General features: G+C 35.6%; 1 protein-coding gene across 1 annotated transcript in view; it reads right to left on the bottom strand.

Annotated features, from left to right (window-relative positions):
- The window catches only part of TTC6 (tetratricopeptide repeat domain 6), a 196240-nt gene that overhangs the window by 16129 nt on the left and 161042 nt on the right, over positions 1-19069 (bottom strand). The window contains 8 exon segments of the mRNA XM_030763459.2: positions 2080-2153; positions 7577-7696; positions 10943-11056; positions 12544-12684; positions 13500-13649; positions 14807-14941; positions 17817-17977; positions 18412-18488. Coding sequence (XP_030619319.2) covers positions 2080-2153; positions 7577-7696; positions 10943-11056; positions 12544-12684; positions 13500-13649; positions 14807-14941; positions 17817-17977; positions 18412-18488 — 972 coding nt within the window.

The raw sequence follows: 19069 nt of genomic DNA, 5'->3' as shown, positions 1-19069 counted from the left end.
CTAAAGAATGTGGCTTGCAGAGTCGAAGATTCAGAAATATTTTATACAAATATAAGAATGGTAAAATAAATGTGCTAAAGTAAAAAATGGACAGAATATGTAACTCTGAGCCACCAGGCTCTCCCTCTGTGACATTTTTTTTTTTAATCTTAAGGTAGCTTTCTCAAAGAGATCTAAAAATTAACTCTACCTTAACACCCTTAGTGATCAAACTGGGCAACAAGTAGGATATTCAGCCTAAGGAATGTTGTCTCCTAGCAACCACAAGAGTGAGAACCAGAGATATACAAAGGCACACTTCAAAAGTCTGCAACCCCACGAGTTCAAAAGATCAAAGCCCTAAACTTTAAAGATTTATTACTTTTTAAAAATTTTCCAAATGGGAGAATTTTTACTTTCTCCACCATAAGACGCCAATAGTGAATCTCATTATTTACAATCCATGCTGCTGTAGTAATAGGTTATAGCTCACCTTGAAAAGTAAAAATATTGTTCCTGAAATAAATGTAACCAATCACTAAACACTCCGTATTGTTAAATTCAGTAAAACTGTTAAAACACATGGAATTGGGACTATGAGTTATCAGAGCTTTACTGTTGATTTAAATTCTACTTTTATTAAAGGACAGTAGAGATTCTAGCGGGATGATGAAAGGTGGTTGTTTGGAATTGCAAAGCAGTATCAGCTTAAGGAGGCTCCACCATATATACCCAGTGATTACATTTCATAAAAGAGATCAGGAACTGACACACAGAGAAATTTACTGACTCTAATAGTTGCAAAACATCGGAATGAGGTTGAGAAAAATTTTGGTGTCTATTTTTAGTTTTAAGAGAATTCAATGACCTCAGACATTTTTGGCCTGCACTCGCCTACCAAAACAAACACATCAGTCATCGTTATTCCATTTCTTTTTAAGAATGACAATTACTTAAAAAGATAAATTGTACAAAGGTTGCTGGATTCAAATAGACAATGGTGTGACTGTGTTTTGCTGTCTGTATAAAATTAAAGGTCCGAGACCAGTTTAGGCCTTTTAACCAAAAACGCCTTCACAAGTTCCAGTTATTATACTACTATGTTCATAAAATTTTAAAAATCTAATTCTCATAGGGAAATGTACCTGTACTAGCTATGTAATAAAAGGGGAAAAAAAGAATTTCAATTTCCTAAATAATTCAAACTATGTTTTATTGTCTAAATTGTATATTTACACAGCCTAGTCTACTATCCTAATTTCCTCATCCAATTAACTGCTATTGTTTCTCTCATGAAAAAGAATGCTGTAAACTATTACTTAACCAAATACACTTTATTTCACATTAAAATACTCATGTGCTGCATTTCTATGCTTTTAAAAGCAAAGTGTTAGAAATTAATTTTTAAATGTCAAATGTATGTGTAGAAATGTAAGTATTATAGTTAGCAAAATCAATCTACTATACGCTAATATTATCTCAGAGTAAATTTTAAACTGACCTTCTTCTGTATTATAGCCTCATATAACTGTTCTTTTCTCCCGTCTATAACTTACTTATTTTTACAATAATACCAGAAACAGGTAATAATGTTTTAAGTAATACATTTTTTGTCGATTTTATTATACCTTGTAGATACTTACTGGTATTATTTTAATCATTTTTAGATTTAGAAATGCTTTCTAAATGTAAAATTTTCTTGGAAATATAATATTTTTCTAAATCAACCTCTCTTCCAAGAAACAGGCTTTTTAAAAGTTAGTTCCATTTTATGAACAAAGTTAATAACTTTATTTTATTCTTAGACATTTCAAGTTACGCATGATTTCATTCTGTGTATTACCAAGGTCCTTTCCAATAAATGGGCTTGAATCAGATGGATACTCGCAATGCTCTGATGCAGGTATTTACTTGCTGACTTGGCTAAAATAGTTTATTAGTAGGTAGAAGAGTGCTGATACAGGGATTCTTTGTGCCTCTCTCCATTTTTGTACTCTGTCACTTCCACAATATTCTCCTCTGTTTCTTCTATTCTTCTATTATAATTATAAATCTGATGGTCTCACTTGCTCTCACCTCAACATAAATTGCACCCCATACCTGTGATAGCACATGGCAGTAGCTTGACAAAGGCTCGCATTAGTCTTGCTTATCAGTGCAGCTTGTTTAAAATCCTGAAACAGTTTAACAAATTTTTGTTAATTTTACAGCATTATATTTTGTGCTTTCTTAAACTTCCTTCTAACATTGATTCTACCATGAATAAAATTTACACAAGCATTAAAATATACATCTTCTTAAAACCCTTATTTCTTCCTTTTAGTATCACATATAGAGCGAGAACAGATGGAGCAGAGGAAACCCATAACCAAAAACTCACTCAGAATCTTGCGCTACTGTCCACTTTTCCTGTGATTTTGCCTGGTATTATAAGGAGGTATCAGGTTTACTTTCTTTTTGTTTTTTTCCCAGTGAACACCACCAGAGACTTCCCTATCCAGACAGAGATAGAAACTTACCTGCAGAGAACCTTATGACTATAGGACAAACAGGCACTCAGGCCCAGGGAAAGGGCATAACTGAGCCTCTATGTGTATTAACTAAAGCAGCTGCTACCTTTGCAACCCACACTTCTAGGGGAAAATGTGTCATTTTATCCTGAGATCCTAGAGCAATGGAAACGCTAACCACAAGATTTGAAGTCAGGGCAGTCAGCTGGGGTGGACATGAATGGCACTGGGGAAGAGGTTAAGAGAACTAAAAGTGCTAAGTCTGCCAGAGATCCTGCCGCTGTGGCACCAGAGACACAGTGTCTGAAGCTCTTTAGCTTTTCAAAGCCCTACATAAACAACTGAAACCTGAAGCAAAATAAAAACATCACTAAACTGAAATAAATAAAATATCTAAATATCTACATATCAAAAGATCATGTCAACTGCAATGAGATATATATGTATATTTGGGTGCGTACATATATACATAAATTATGTGAGACTGATTTCAATGTTTGCCATAAAATGGGAAGGAACCTTCCGAAAGTAAGAGTTCAAAGCCTATGAAGGAATAAAGACGGCTCTGGTTTTTCCCAGAGGACTGCTTCAGTGAGAATCTTCTTGGGCAGTTTTGGTTGTGAGCTCACTTGACCAAGCTAGACTGTAGAGAGTACTCTATCGTCCCCTGGAGTGACTAAAAGAAACCCTTCCAGACTCCCTTCTCATTTCCAGGAGGCTGGGACGTGAGCATTCTACAATCTTAAAGGGCAAGTGTCAGAGTTCTGGTTTCTACCCAACAAGGGAGGACCCAACCGTAACGACAGTCTCCCTCCTCCCTCCCCTCCTCCATCCCCCTCCCCTCCCCCTCATCCTTCCACAAACCTTCCTTGGCTGTACTAGAGAGAGAAAGATGGCTGTTTTATGGGGGTAGAATAAGTTTTCTGCTAATACTGGGGGTGGAAGATGGAGCAGTACAGTCAAACTGAGCACTCCTGGATCCTACTGGAGGAGAAGGGTATTAGTCACAGACCCATCTGAGAATATGGACTTCCCACCTAGATTTCCAGCATATTTTGATACTAAATGGAATTATTTGTTAGAAAATAAGAAATGTATTGTCTAATCAAATATGCTACCAGGTAACTCCCGTAGGAGAATTTTTTTTTTTTTTCTGAAATGGGGGCAAACTTACAGTGTAACTGAGATTTATTACAAACATTCCCATTAATTTTGGGAGTTATGAGGAGTGACCACAAACTTAAAAGGCTGAGAATACCAAGTTTAGTTTTATAATCAGATAAAACTTAAAAAGTCAGCTTGACTCTATATATAAAATCATTATGATGCTACATGGTAATTAGACATTATCAGCAACAGACACAAATGATGACTTAGGATTACTCAGAATAAAGCTAACTGCAGTTTTTATGATTTTCCTCTTCTGCACTAGTTTTATTTCTAATATGGATCATAAATAACAAACCACACAAAGTCACTCACATACAAAGCAAATTCCCTCCACTCCCTTCCTTCTGCTGATGAGTTTATTTGTAAGACTCTTCACCTGCACCGTCTTCCTGTGTGTCAGAGGATGCGCTCTTGACCTCATCCTTCCCATCTCTGGAAACTTGCTCCATCATCTTCTACTGTCCTCTGTAACTTTAATCCTTTTCTCACCACCCCAACCTAGTATGCCTTCCCTCAAACCTGCCTGCCCGCAAGCTACACATGGCTTTGTCTTTCTAGTTCCTGTCACTACCAATCTCTGAAAGCAGAGTCAACACTCACCATCTCCATGTCCCCAAACGCCATCAACTTCTTGTTGTTTAGTAAGTCCAATTTCATTTCGTAATTTGAAAACTGCCTCTAAAGGCATTTTTAAATTTATTTTTATTTTTCTCAAAGTAACTCATGTATCCAGGGTAGGGTAGAGGGTCCAATGAAACTAGAAAACTCACAATGCTTACAGGGATGCCCTGCGCCACCTCTCCTTATCTCTGAGCCCCGCTCCCCAGAGTCAACCATTTTTACATCTTGCTGTTATTTCTTCTGCTATTTACCTCTGAATTTCTAAATAACATGAGTATTTTATCATGTTTAACTTCCAACATAGGATAGAACTTAGCTACCTTACACCATCACTCCACACACCTCCCCTTCTTCCACCATCTCCATATCCCTATGACAATGTGTTTATTTTACTCTTTATTTTACTTCCCTCAAGTGTAGAATCTTTGGCTACCCACTCATATTTAAGTTTTAAAATCAGGAATGGTAGTTTGGGGTGTCTGGGCACCTCTTCTCCACTATCTTTAACCTTGTGGGATTATGTCCTTTTTATTCCTTTACTGTCTTCCTGGTTTTCAAGAGGACAAAGAAATAAACAAATGTTCTCAATCCAACAAGCTTAACCATTAACTTCCTAAACAATTCCAGTTTAAATGCCGCACTCTACTTCCCGTGTTCTTATGAAGATCACACAACTATCAATTAACTAACATGTGTTCAGTGCTCATCCTATCTGACCTTTCTGTTAATCAATCATTCCCACTAAAAATGTTTCCCTGGTTAGGTTTTAAGACTCTGCTCTCTCTTGGTTCTGCATTTAGCCCTCTTATTATTCAGTCATATATTACTTCATTGGTCTACCTCAGCCAGCCTCTTTTTTAAAATTTTTCAAGTTAATTTTTTAAATTTACAGAGGGGAGAAACATTTTTTTTTGCTTTTAATTACAGGCATATCTTGTTTTATTGCACTTCGCAGATACTGCACTTTGTACAAATTGGAGGTTTGTGGCAATCCTGCCTCAAGCAAGTCTATTGGCTCCATTTTCTCTAAAAGCATTTGCTCACTTCGTGTCTCTGTATCACATTCTGGTAATTCTCATAATATTTCAAACATTTTCATTATTATTGTATTTGTTATGGTAATCTGTGATCATCAGTAATCTTTGATGTCACTACTGCAAAAAAACTACAGCTCACTGAAGGCTCAGATGATGGTTAACATTTTTTATCAATAAAGTATTTTTTAATTAAGGCATGTACTATTTTTTAGATATAATGCTATTGCTCACTTAATAGACTACAGTATAAACATAGCTTTTATATGCACTTTTATATGAAACAAAAAAAGTCACTTATTGCTATATTCACTTTATTGCTGTGGTCTGGAACCAAACCCGCAGTAATTCCAAGGCAGGTCTGTAGTGTTTGCAGGGCATATTTTTTTTTCCAGCTTTTTTACTTTTACCTATCTATATCTTATATTTAAAGTGTGTTTCTTGCAGTCAGAATATTGTTGGGACTTTTAAAACATTCTAATCTGGCATTTTCAATATTTCAGTTGGTGTGCTTTGACAATTTCCATTTAATGTAACTACTGATAAGGTTGAATTTAGGTCTACCATTTTAGTATTTGTTTTCTGCTGGTCTCCTCTGTTTCTGTTCCTTTGTTTTCTCTTTCCAGACTTATCTGGGATTATTTTAATTTTTTAATATTCCGTTTTAATTAAAATACTCTTTTTGACTGAGGAGGTCACATTTGAGAAGAAACCTGAAATGAAAGGAGGGTGTGAACCAATAGGAGGAATATTCTACACATAGGGAACAGCTTGTGTGAGGACCCTGAGTCAGGAAGGGAGCCTGGCAATCCAAGGAATAGCAAAAGGCCAGAGTGGAGTAACCTGAGTGGAGAAAAGAAGAACGCTGACAACAAAGTCAGATCAGTGAGCAGCAGTTAGGTCACTAGGGTCTTGGTTGGCCATAGTCAAGAGTTCAGATTTTATTCTAAGTGTGATGGGGAGTCACTGGAGGGTTCTTAGCAGATGAATAACTTGCTCTGCTTTATGTTTTGAAGAGGCCTCTTTGGCTGCTGTGTGGAGAACAGCATGTAGAGGGAAAAGAGCAGAAGCAGGGAGGCCAGTTGGGAAGCTACTGCAGTAATCCAGGGGAGAGAAGGTGGAGGCTGGAAGGAGGAGGAGAGCAGTGGCAAAAAATGAGAAATGACTGAATTTAAAATATGTTTTGATAGCAGAGCTGACCACACTTGCTCATGATTTAGATGTGGGATGTAAGGAAAGAGAGGGATCAAGAATGATTCCCACCAGACTATGAGCTCCTCAAGGACTGGAAATCTGTCACTGATATTCGTCTCCATATCTTCAATGCCAGTGTCAGTACCATGCCTTGTCTGAAGGAACACAGGATTTGGAATCAAGTGAGACCTGAGTTCAAATCTTGCCCCAGTACTTCCTGGCTGACTAAGACTTGATTTAACCTCTTTTGAATATCAGCTTCCTCTTCCATAAGTTACAATCATAAATTGTGCAGCATTATTGAGAATCTGGCAGGTAGTAAGTGTGCGATAACTAGAGTTAATGTTGTTCTTAAATACTAAGTAAATACTTACTAGGTGGATAACACAGGCCCTGCATTTAACTCTCCAACAGCTGAGGTCTTTTGCTTCCAACCCCCATTTTCCTCACTTTCTCCACCCAACACTCTTGCCCAGAGTTCCACAGATTTTTGCCTACACCAAACAAAGCTTCCCCTACCTGAGGGAATTCTGAATGGTATACCTCAAAACCAAAACCTAAGGGAGTTCAACTTGAAATTACATTTCACCATAGTGTAAATTGCCTAGAATACAGTTTCTCGGATACTTCCTTAATAATAAGTAATTTTGTGGGACAGAATCTCAAAAGATGACTCCAGAAGTTGAAAAATAATATCAATACAAGGAAAACTGTGAATGAGAAAGAGCACTAAGCAGCAAAGTAAATGATACATAAATCATTTTACTGTTTGTCTGTAGCTAAGACACTCCCTTAGGGGAGATGATAGTCTTGATATTTCATCAATTCGGAATTTTTTTTTTTTTTACATATTGGCTATTTATCTGTATTAAAAACAAAGTAAAAAAACACTTTTTTTGCAAAGATTCTATTACTCATTCAAAGTATTTCAACACAATTCTTGCTAAAGTTGAATTATTGCTCATTAATATTGCCATTTGTTATCAAGAAAAACTTTTTCACTGGTTTTCAGAAGTGAACATGCAAAATCAAGTGGGTTCATTTGTACAAGTAAACAGAAAGGTTTACCTCTAATGCAAAACTGAACTGCTCTAGTTCTGTGTAGACGAGTCCACGATTAATAAAGGCGTTTAACATCACAGTTTCTCCAGCATCAAGGAGAAGCACAATTCCATAATCTGTTAATGCCTAAAAATGAAATAATCACTTACAGCCTAAAGTCAACTCTTTAGAGCATTACTGCATTGACCATGGACAAACTAGTACCTCATAATTAGTTCTTTAATGTGACAAAATTTATGGCCAAAAATAATCATTTGTTAGATTTAAAGGTTTCCCTTAATTAAATACTGTGGATGTTGCTCCCTCCTAATAAGCGGTGTGCACTGCGCTTGCACTTCACATGTTATCTGTGAATCATCTGTGAACTACTTTTATTGTGTATGGATTGAAGCGGGGATGCAACACCCTTCCCCAACTTAATAGTTTCACCAAATGACTGTTGACATTAAAGCAGAGCACTTGTTACCTTTTGAAATTTAATTTCTTTGTAGTGATTTATTGTTTTCTTCACTGAAACCTAAGTTTTATGGAGGCACAGATTATCCATTTTGTTCACCATTGTAAAGCCAGTAACTAGCACCATGCCTGCACATATTAGGCATTTGATAAATTTTTGTTGAATGAATAAATCATAAAGCAATGAAAACAGATCTTAATAAAACTAACAAATAAGCACTTGTTGGAATATTACTTCAATATTCTCAGTTTTTTTAAGATATTAGCCTAAGCTGAGAATCAACTCAGAGGACCTCTCTCCATTTTTTATCTTTTTTTTTTTCATTCAATGAACAGCCAAGTTTTTACTGGTCATCTACTCTGTACCAGGTACTAGGAGCATCCCAAATTTGGGCTGGAGCTGAATCTCTTAATTCATTTTCCTTCTGAACATTTTGTCCAAAAGAGCCATATGGTTTCATCAGAAAAGGCCCAAATCATATCATATATGCCTGTAGCACATGCTAACTGAAAATGCAAATAAAATAGTATTTTACTATTTGCTTAGTGGTTCTCCTCTACTATTCCATGATTGGGCACTCAAGCATCTAAAAGAATTGTACAATTAAATATCCTATATGTATATTGTGGCATAACTATAAATAAACATTGACAAGGCTGTAAAAATCATTTGTAACACTTGTAAAACAAAACAGAACTAGAATGTTTGCCATTTTCCTTTCACAGAATCACAGAATTAAAACCTGTATATATATCAAGATGCCTTAGAAATCCACTAAGCAGCTGAATATGTGACACAAGAGGAAAAAAAAATCTGGGAAATGAGATTTCGTGAAGGTCACAACGAGCAGGCTTTGTGTTTTGCCTCTGCTATTATTACTAACCCTTCAGCCTTGGGAAGGTTACTTAACACTAAGCCTCAGTTTCCTCATCCACAAAAACGGGATATTAATAACTCATCATATTATTGTAGAAGTCCACTTTAAAATGTTTAGATTATATGTTGGTAAAGCATTTAGCCCAGTGCCTGTCACACAATAAGCCCTAAATGAGTGGTAACTGTTACTGTTTTTATTAGTATAAGGTGATAGGAACCAGAATTCACCTTTTCTAGTTTTTATGAAATCATATCTTGGGAGTGCATTTTCTGCACAAAGTACTTGGGTTTCCTCAGTCTTGTTATGGCAGGTAATGCTGAGAAACGGGTGGAGGTAGACAAAAGGGAGGAGGTGACACTGTAAAATGACATCTGGTCCACATGCTGGAGGTCAGATGGTTTCACAAAGCCACCTAAAGACTGTTAACCAGAAGCAAACAAACCTGCAAACACCGATACAGGTCCCTCTTCCCTGTGTGACTTGGATGTGTTTCTAACCTCATCTGTAAAAGGAGCCCATTGGATGAAAAGCGTTGGGTACCTGGCAGCTCTAAAATAACCAATATGTTCTTATTCTAGTTAGCTTTCTATTTACGTACATAGTTTTTCGTTTTCTTTATTCATGGAGCACTAGCTCTGTTACACATAAGAGATAACAAAGATAGTAGTTCCCTGCCCCCACCCAGACCACTGTTTGCAGTTCAGGGTTACCCAGAAGAGGCAGGAGTCGGGGTGGGGAGGGAGCTGTCAAAGATACCTGCTGTGCAGGTTACTCTGATAAATGATCCTTTAATTAGCTCCTAGAATGGTTTACAACAGTCTGTGTTAAAAATTAGTTATTCATTTGTCAACATTTCTGGAGGAAACCTGATAATCCGGTTACCAGGAATTCTACATCCTCTTAGAAACAACGTTTCTCAACTTCTTCCTTCCATAGCAAATAAATTACTAAATTTCTAAATGTTTTAAACAGATTTAACTTTCCAAGTTTCCAGGAGATTGTGGGAGTGTGCCCACACGCAGCAGCAGGTACATGATGCAATCTTTTAAAGAATGCTTCATTGACTACGGAAGTGGATAGAAACAAGGAGAGGGAAACAAGTGGACAGCAGAAAGGGAAGCAAGAGATTGGACAAAACACTAAGAAACTACTGACCTGCTCCCCAGTGAGGGATCCTGACTGAAAAAGAACCAAACCAACAAGGAGAGAGTGGAGAAGGGGTAAGATTAAAAAATATAAAAGAGGGCTTACACTGGTAGCATCTGCCTCAGGACAAATAGAGAAAAAGGTTTGCTGCAGCCATCAGTTAGGCCTTCAAAACGCACAGATAATCCTGGTCACTGGTCCCTGAGCTGGAAACCATCACTCAAAATTCCCTGCTGCATCTGTGGTCTGACCACTGTAAAAAAAATACCTCCACAAACTATTGTAGTTAATGTTGAGATTTTTTTTTTTTTTTTTTTTTGCGGTATGCGGGCCCCTCACTGCTGTGGCCTCTCCCGTTGCGGAGCACAGGCTCCGGACGCGCAGGCTCAGCGGCCATGGCTCACGGGCCCAGCCGCTCCGCGGCACGTGGGATCCTCCCGGACCAGGGCACGAACCCGTGTCCCCTGCATCGGCAGGCGGACTCTCAACCACTGCGCCACCAGGGAAGCCCCAATGTTGAGATTTTGAAGCAAACAATATTGCTAGTGATCACTGCTTAAAAATTCTGCACACATTTATCAGTAGAAACATTTTCTCAAATGAAAATTATGTAATACATTTAAATTTACATGGCCTTTAAATGCTTATATAAAAGCATTGTAAAATTAATTTTTCATTTGACATTGCAGAGATTGTATAAGAAAATTTGGTAAGCACAAAAAAGAAAATAAATATTCTTTGAAATGGTTCTTTGGTTTCTCAAGTTTTATGTGTATTTCCACAGAATTATTTTTCCAAAATTGTAACAAAAATAATAAGAAAATACTTTACACATGCTTTAAATAAGTTTACAAATGCTTTAAAGTGTTGTTTACTAAGATGGTCATCTTACCATTTGAAGTTCATTTATCTTGGTGTAACATAATGCTCTGTTATAAAATGCTATATAACTGTTTTTATCCATGTTGATAGCTGTAGTTAAATCTGTAATCGCTAGTTTGTAAGTCTGTAAAGAAAAAATAATTAAGTGAGAAGGGTTAATCATAATGGACTGAAATTTAGTTGTACAATAAATTCTTGATTCTATCAGAGTTTTGAGAATACTCATTTAACCATTCTGTGTATCATCCATGAAATTAAGACAATCAAGCTAATCTTTCACAGAATTAATTAAGTCCCTTGGTAGGAACTGCTATAGTTTCTCTCACCTGCAAATAAAATTCAATATATAAACAACTTAAATGATTATCTTATTTCCATTGTTGCTATATAGCAAGGAAAAAATTAAATTTCTTATGGATAAAAGAGAAGCAAGCCTTATTCATCCAGCAAACATTCACCAGAGCTTGCTTGCTTCTGTCACTCTCACTGTCATATCACATAATCGTCATGTTTTCTATCCCTGTTCTCTTTTGCTTCTCTTTGATGCTTCTCTGATACCTTAGATCATTCATTTATATAGATAGTAATTTTCATGGAATTAACAGGTAATGCAAGGTCTTACCTTTGCTTTAAGGTATTATTTGCAAAATATTTCATATGAAATGGCTACAGAGAAAGTTCAAAAAAGAAACACAGGGAGAAAAAAAGTATTCCTTGAAGCATCAGATATCGATAGTGTTGCTACACCCAGTAATTTCCATTTAGGAACCATAAACTCAAGTAACGATTTTGTTCTGTGTGTATAACTGTATTATTTAAAATAGTAAAATAATAAAAAATTTCAAACAATCCAAATGTCCAACAATAAAGTGGTTAAAAGTACACTATGGTGGAATATTATGCAGTCATTAAAAATGGTATCTTCAAAGATTAAATATAAGAAGCAGGGCACAAAACAGATTATGTAAGTAGCATAGTCACAATTTTGGAAAGTATATATTATATTTTATTAAGAAAAAAAGACAAAATTCAAATACATCAAAATGCTCTCAGGGGGCTTCCCTGGTGGCACAGTGGTCGAGGGTCTGCCTGCTGATGCAGGGGACACGGGTTCGTGCCCCGGTCTGGGGGGAACCCACATGCCGTGGAGCGGCTAGGCCCGTGAGCCATGGCCGCTGGGCCTGCGTGTCCAGAGCCTGTGCTCCGCAACGGGAGAGGCCACAGCAGTGAGAGGCCCGTGTACCACAAAAAAAAAAAAAAAAATGCTCTCAGGAATTACCATTTGATGGTGGGAAAACAGGTGACTTTAATCTTCTCCTTTATTCCTCTATTTTCCAAATTCTCTACAATGAATATTACTTTCCTAATAAAAATACATAATCAGTGCTATTTAAAATGCAAATGTCAAAAATAAATATCACCATTTTATGAAAAATTATTAATTGAAATCCTTTTGATGTACTGTCAAAGTGTAACACCTTCTATGTAGTTCTGCCTTCATACCATGGCAATTCTCTCTCACAGAGGATAAAAAGGAAGTGAGTTCCTCCTTGGCACCCGAGCAGCCACCCACTCTAAAATACCAGAGAACAAGGTAGGAAATTGCCTTACCTTGTTGTAGTATTTCAGAACTCCTCTGTAGACGTAGGCACGCACACTCTGAGGATAAATTTTGATGGCCTCATTACAACTCAAGATTGCTTTGGAGTATCTGCCTTTCAAACCATAGTAGGCTACTCGACTTAAATATGCCTTTTCAGAGAAAGAGAGGAGGAAAGCAGGAACAGATATTTTAGTAAAAGCATCAGTTCTGCCAAAATACATGGTAGCTGGAACAAATTTATGCCACCGAAGATGGTATAAAATATAGACTTTTTGTCACTCTCTTTTATTAAGAAAATTTCAAACATACAGAATAATTGAAAGAATACTACAGTAAACACCCATATGCCTACCACCTGGATTCAATAATTATTAAAATTTTTCAATTTTGTTGTATCTATTTTTTTCTGAACTATTTGAAAATAAGTTGTAGACATCATAAAACTTCACCCCAAGTCTTCCAGTATGCATCTCCCATGAAGAAGACATTCTCCTACATAACCACACTACCACTGTATATCTAAGAAAATTAATAGTATTTCCCTAAAATCATCTAATATTTCATCCATATTCAAATTTCATATGCTTTTAAAATCAAGATCCAATGGAGTTTCACCTATTGGATTTTGTGTTGTCTCCAGTCTCTTAAGAGGTAGGAATCAATGTGACAGCAAAACAAGAAGTAAAATTAATAACATAGTATATAAAATAATTATTAATAGGTACATTAAAATATTTATAATATTTGTATAACCACAATTCACGAAGCACTTTTACCTATATAATTTCCCTGTTGGAAATCATATTTTTAGTTCAAGGGGAAATACAGATATATGGATTATTAAAACTGCTGAAAAGCAAGTAAAACTAACTGTTGCTAACTAATAGCAATAACATTTAAAGATTTAATAGTTTTAGCAAATTTAACACACTTTCCAAACCACTGAAATTGTTCACTTAAATACCTGGTAATGTTTTGGATCAAGGGTAATTGCACGATTAAAATCCAGGATTGAACTATCCTTGTGGAGTTTTACTTTACAAAGCCCACGTTGATAAAAGCCTTCTGCAAAATCAGGATCTGCTTTCACAGCTTTTGTAAAAGAATCAAAAGCCTAGAAGAGCAAATCATGTAGTGAGTAGAATGTATTAATTTAAAATGTTAATACATTACAGTATATAACTATTGCTGAAAAGTTTTCATTTTAGTTTTTGGTCATTTTAAATATGTTTCTCCCAGCAAAACTTGTGGAGCAAAAAAATTTATGAACAAGCCAGATTTATTATTATAATTTACAGGTTCCCTTACTCCCAGACTAATGTCTGCATAATCCATGTTGTTACAACACTTTCAGAGGTGTAACTTTAATCATTATTCTTCCTGTTGTGTTTCTTCAAAGAAATCACAATTAGTACATTTATTTTCCGTGTGGGCCAGCAGATATGTGGTTACAAAATTTCAAAGCAATGGAACTCCAAAATTTTTCCTAATATTGTAAAGCAAAGCTAGGTTTCCTCTGCTTGTCCAAAAGGTCTAAAAACATGAAAAATATTTGTAATTAATCTTATATTTATTGTAATTTCTTACAATAAATGGAACAACTAATCAAGTGCAAAAAAGTTATGAAGATGCAAGTTTCAGACACTGTCCACCCCTATGAATATAAGGACTGGAATGGTGTGTGTGTGTGTGTGTGTGTGTGTGTGTGTGTAGTTGTGGAATATTCAAAAATAGCCAATGGAAAATACATATTTATCATATCATTGAAAATTCTGAAATGGAGAATTCTGTGAAATAGCCAAATACTGGATAAATACATAATAATTGAATCAACTGGTTTTCAATGAATCTGGTTTTATTCTGATTTGAATTGCTCAGCTGTCAATAACAGAAATCAAACAGTGTCCTAATCATTTTCCATTTATTCTACATTACACTGAAGCACTCAATATAAAGTACTTACAATTTAATAAGTAAATTTATACTAATGTGATGAAATTTTGATATAAGTTCTTACAATTAAATTTGTTTAGTGGGAAACATGCATTAGTCTTCCAAATAGTGTTGACAAACAGGCATCAATAAAATGTTTGAATAAATAAAACAATGTAGTAGGTTTTGCAGGGTGCAGACTGCCTATAGTAAGCCAAGCTTTATAAGAAGCTTTGGTCTAGTCACTCACTGTTTAGGTAGCCTTCAGAAATGGAACTGAATGCAAGGAAACAATTTCTAAAACCATAAAATACCTATGCTCTTAAATACACAAAATACCAGTTGTAAGTTGCCTTCCTCCATGTAACAAAGACCCAAGTGATACAGACAGTCTGATGAAGCTGCTACGGCATTTCGTCCTTTATCAGAATGAGAAAAGGTATCCAACGCCTTTTTAAACATTCTCATGGCTTCCTATAATGATTTTTAAAAAAAGAGAGGGAAGGGAATGTTTTTTTCTAATATTTATTTAACACAACAGCCTTAGATGTTAAAAGGAATCCTGAGCACACAGCCCTACTCTCACTTCACAAGAGGACACACAGACCTGGTAAAGACAGAGATCTTGTCAGTGCACCCAGAGGGAGGACTTCTGACAGGCAGGAAATCTGACCCACCCAGGTGCCTATCCTACAGGCAGGTACGTAAGCAGGGTTACACAAGTGGACTTTTGGAACTATAATTTCTAAATTCTAAAGGGTATTTTCTCGTAGTCTTAAATCAGACTCAAATTTATAGGCCAATTTATGACCAACTTCCTAGTAATTCTCCTGAAGGGAATGTCAGGCAACTATTAGGTAGTAAAAGTTCTCCACTGATAATATCTGAGGTTGTTGTAATCAACTTTTATTTTGTCTTGCTATGCTCTCAAGGGGGTTCCATTGACACCAGAAAATAAACTAACATCAAAAATTACCCATTTAAACTATTCTGTCAAAATAGTTGAAACTCTTAATGAAAAAAATTCAACTTTCCAAATAGAAACGCGTTTTCATAACTAGCTACTCAATGTATTTACCTAATATACAGAAATACAGCTACTTGTGACTCTTTAGCCCACTTTCTTAATTATATTAAATTGCTAAAGAAACAATGAGGTTGGGCTTCCCTGGTGGCGCAGTGGTTGAGAGTCTGCCTGCCGATGAAGGGGACGCGGGCTCGTGCCCTGGTCTGGGAGGGTCCAACATGCCGCGGAGCGGCTGGGCCCGTGAGCCATGGCTGCTGAGCCTGCGCATCCGGAGCCTGTGCTCCGCAACGGGAGAGGCCACAACAGTGAGAGGCTCGCGTATCGCAAAAAAAAAAAAAAAGAAAGAAAGAAACAATGAGGTTTAACTTGGATATGCTGTGTCCTTTGTGCCCACCCTTAGTTTACATCACATGTCTAAAGCTTACCTCAACATTCATCCTTCCAGCCTCACTCTCAGCACACGCCTTTGCAATAGAAAAAAGGGCATCACCTTCTCAATTTCCCTCATTTTTACTATTCAAAGTCTCTACATCTTCTTCATTTCCATCTTTTTTTCTCCTGTCTTTGAATGGTTTCCTTTCTTCTTTTCAGAGCTAACTCCTCAAGCTGTGCCCTTGACCCCAACTCCTTCTGTCCCGCCTTCTGCTTTTGGATCTCTGCCCCTTCATTGCCTCCTGGAGTCCATAAAGTCTTCCATCACATTTAAATTAAAATGAACACATCTTCTCTTCCTCCTCTAGCTGATGTCCCACCTCTCTTTCCTTCACTACTCTAAAAAAGTAGTGGACGCTCTCATAGGGCAAATGTACATTCCAAACACAGTACCGTGGCAGCCGTGTGGAGAAAAGCTTGGAAGAGTTCAACACTATTATATAATTCAAACAAAATACAAATATGTTCTGGACTAGGATAATGACCAGAGAAATAGAGAAAGGAAGTGGATTTGAGAGACATTTAGAAAGTAGAACCAAGAGAGCATGACTATTGATTGGGTAGAAGAGGGATCCAATCAAAAGTGACTTCAGGTTTCAGGGAGGTTAAAGTAAATTTAAGATTATTCCAAAGAAGGAATTTGATATCATAAAGGTGTCAATTCTCCCTAAAATAATCTACAGATTCAATACAATTCAATCAAAATTCCAGCAGGGTTTTAAAATCTTGACGAGCTGGAAGAGTAAAGGCCCAAGAATAACCAGGAATTTCCTGGAGAAGAATATGGTGTGGCAACTTGCTCCACCAGATGTCAAGAATTACAATAAAGCAACAGTAGTTAAAACATTGTACTATTAGGCCAGGGATAGAAAAATTGACCAAAGGAATAGAATAGAGAGCCCAAAATCAGATCCACACATACATGAAAGGTTATAATAGGACAGATGTACCACTTCAGATCTTTGGTTTAGGAGAACATTTCAATAAATGATACTGGAACATTTGAGTATCCATATGGGGAAAACTGAAGTTTTATCACTATATCACATTCAAAAATATCAATTTAAGGTAGAGTGAGGTCTTAAATGCAAAAAGCAGAATTTTTAAACTTTTAGAAGAAAATATGGGAAAATATCCTTATGACCTTGGTGTAGGGAGGGAATTTTTAAACAAGAATTTTTTTTAAAGCTGTGACAATAAAACAAAAAAAGATATATTCAACTACATTAAAATTAAGACTCTCTGCTCATCAAAAGACATCATGAAGAAAATTTTAAAACCAGCCACAAATTGCAAGAGGATACATGACACACATGTAACCAACCAAGGACTAATACACAGGACTTATTTTTTTCAATGCCAAAAATCAATATGAACAGGACAAACAAAAATGTGTACAGCAAATTGATAGAACAGGAAGTATAAACATATAAAAAGATACCTCAACCTTTGCTCAAACTGAGAAATGTTAATTAAGACCATAATGAGACATTAGTTTTTATCCACCGAACTGATAAAAATAAAGTAGACAGCACCAGTTATTGTAGAGGATGGAGATCAACAGGAATACTCATACACTACAAGCGGGAGAATAAATTGGTACAACCCTATGGAACAATGTGCCATTTTCTTGAAAGTTAAACATTTACATTCTCTACATACTAGCAATGTTAACAGAAGACATGAAAAAGAATATTACCCTTACTCTTAAGAGGAAAAAACACAAAAGAAAACAACCCAAATATTAATTAACAGAAGAATCAATAAATAAATGGTATGGTTTAGTTTTGTAAAAAAAAAAATATATATATATATATGTAAGCAGTAATTCCAAGCACAATATAAAAATTCCATTAATAGGTTTAGTAAACGTTACTCAAGACTTTTCACCTTGTTCCTCTTGGCCTTCATTTGAGCTTTTGCTAATAGAGCATACATGGTGACCTCAGGCTTATTCAAAGTGATCCCATCTAAGACCTGAATGGCCTTGTCATGTTTCTCACAAAATGAATAAATGAGTGCTTGCTGTATAGGACTCAACTCAATTAGACCTAAAAGGAAATGAAAATTTATCAATAACTTTGCCAAGTATCTAGGACTTAGAATATAATTATTTTAAGACAGTCAAGCAATTCAATAATCTATTTTTACAATATGAATTAATAAATCAATATGATACTAAAATCTACTTACTGTCAACAAACAATAAGACATTCCAACTACAAATGAACAAACAAAAAATAACAGCATAAGCCTGGTATTTCCTATAATAATCTCTCTCACAAAATTCACTAGGCTATGAAGTATTTTACAAATTGGTTACATACATGTGAAACTGAAGTTTTAGTTTTGAAATCTAACTTTGACTTTCAAGTGAAGCCTTCATGCTACCTATACAGAGCTACTGAAAATAGTATAAAAAATTTAAAGAAGTATTTCTTTTTAAATTAAGACAATATTATAATTTTACATTGATTATATTTACCTTTGGTCATTTCTGCTACTTGGTAAATAGTGAACTTTGCAAGATCATAGCACTTCATCCTAAGAAGATATTGTCCTCTGGAAGAAATAACAGCTTTTTAATTCTAAGCAGTTAAAAATAATTTTTCTAAAATAAAGTTTTTTATACTCAGTTACTTAAAATTTTAAATTATAATACATTTATTCATACTTATTATAATACATTTGAAATTATAAATATTTTATGTAAGTCTAAATAGGCCAATTAGCGTGGAGATGTGAGAAGAAAACAATTTAGGAAATGTGAAGCTGAAAGAAAAATAGTCAGATCTTTTTGTAATTATCAGCATTTAAAAAGTTATACTCTGTTGCTGAGAAATTTTAAAAGCTAAACACAGTTTAAGGGGCATACAAATGGAGAAGTATTTACATAAATTGTTAAAATGTGGTTCAAGAGTTAAAAGATGAAGCAAGACCTTATCAGAAAGCATTGTTCCAGTCCATTTTCCCATTTTCTGTAAATCCATTTCCGATGTTAGTAATTATAATATATTTTTGGTAGTGATAACTCAAAATTTGCAATGGGTCCTTTTATAGCAAGCTCTACTGCATCTGAAATACAATTCAATGTATCTTTTTTTTCACTGAATTATCTGAGGTTTATACTTGGTACCTCTGGG

This window comes from Delphinapterus leucas, chromosome 2, assembly GCF_059928025.1.
Source record: "Delphinapterus leucas isolate spDelLeu-1000000601 "Yukka" chromosome 2, BTC_Dleu_Yukka2, whole genome shotgun sequence".
Classification (NCBI taxonomy): domain Eukaryota; kingdom Metazoa; phylum Chordata; class Mammalia; order Artiodactyla; family Monodontidae; genus Delphinapterus; species Delphinapterus leucas.
Note: the sequence above shows the minus strand (reverse complement) of the source record. Positions and strands in the feature narration are given on the sequence as shown.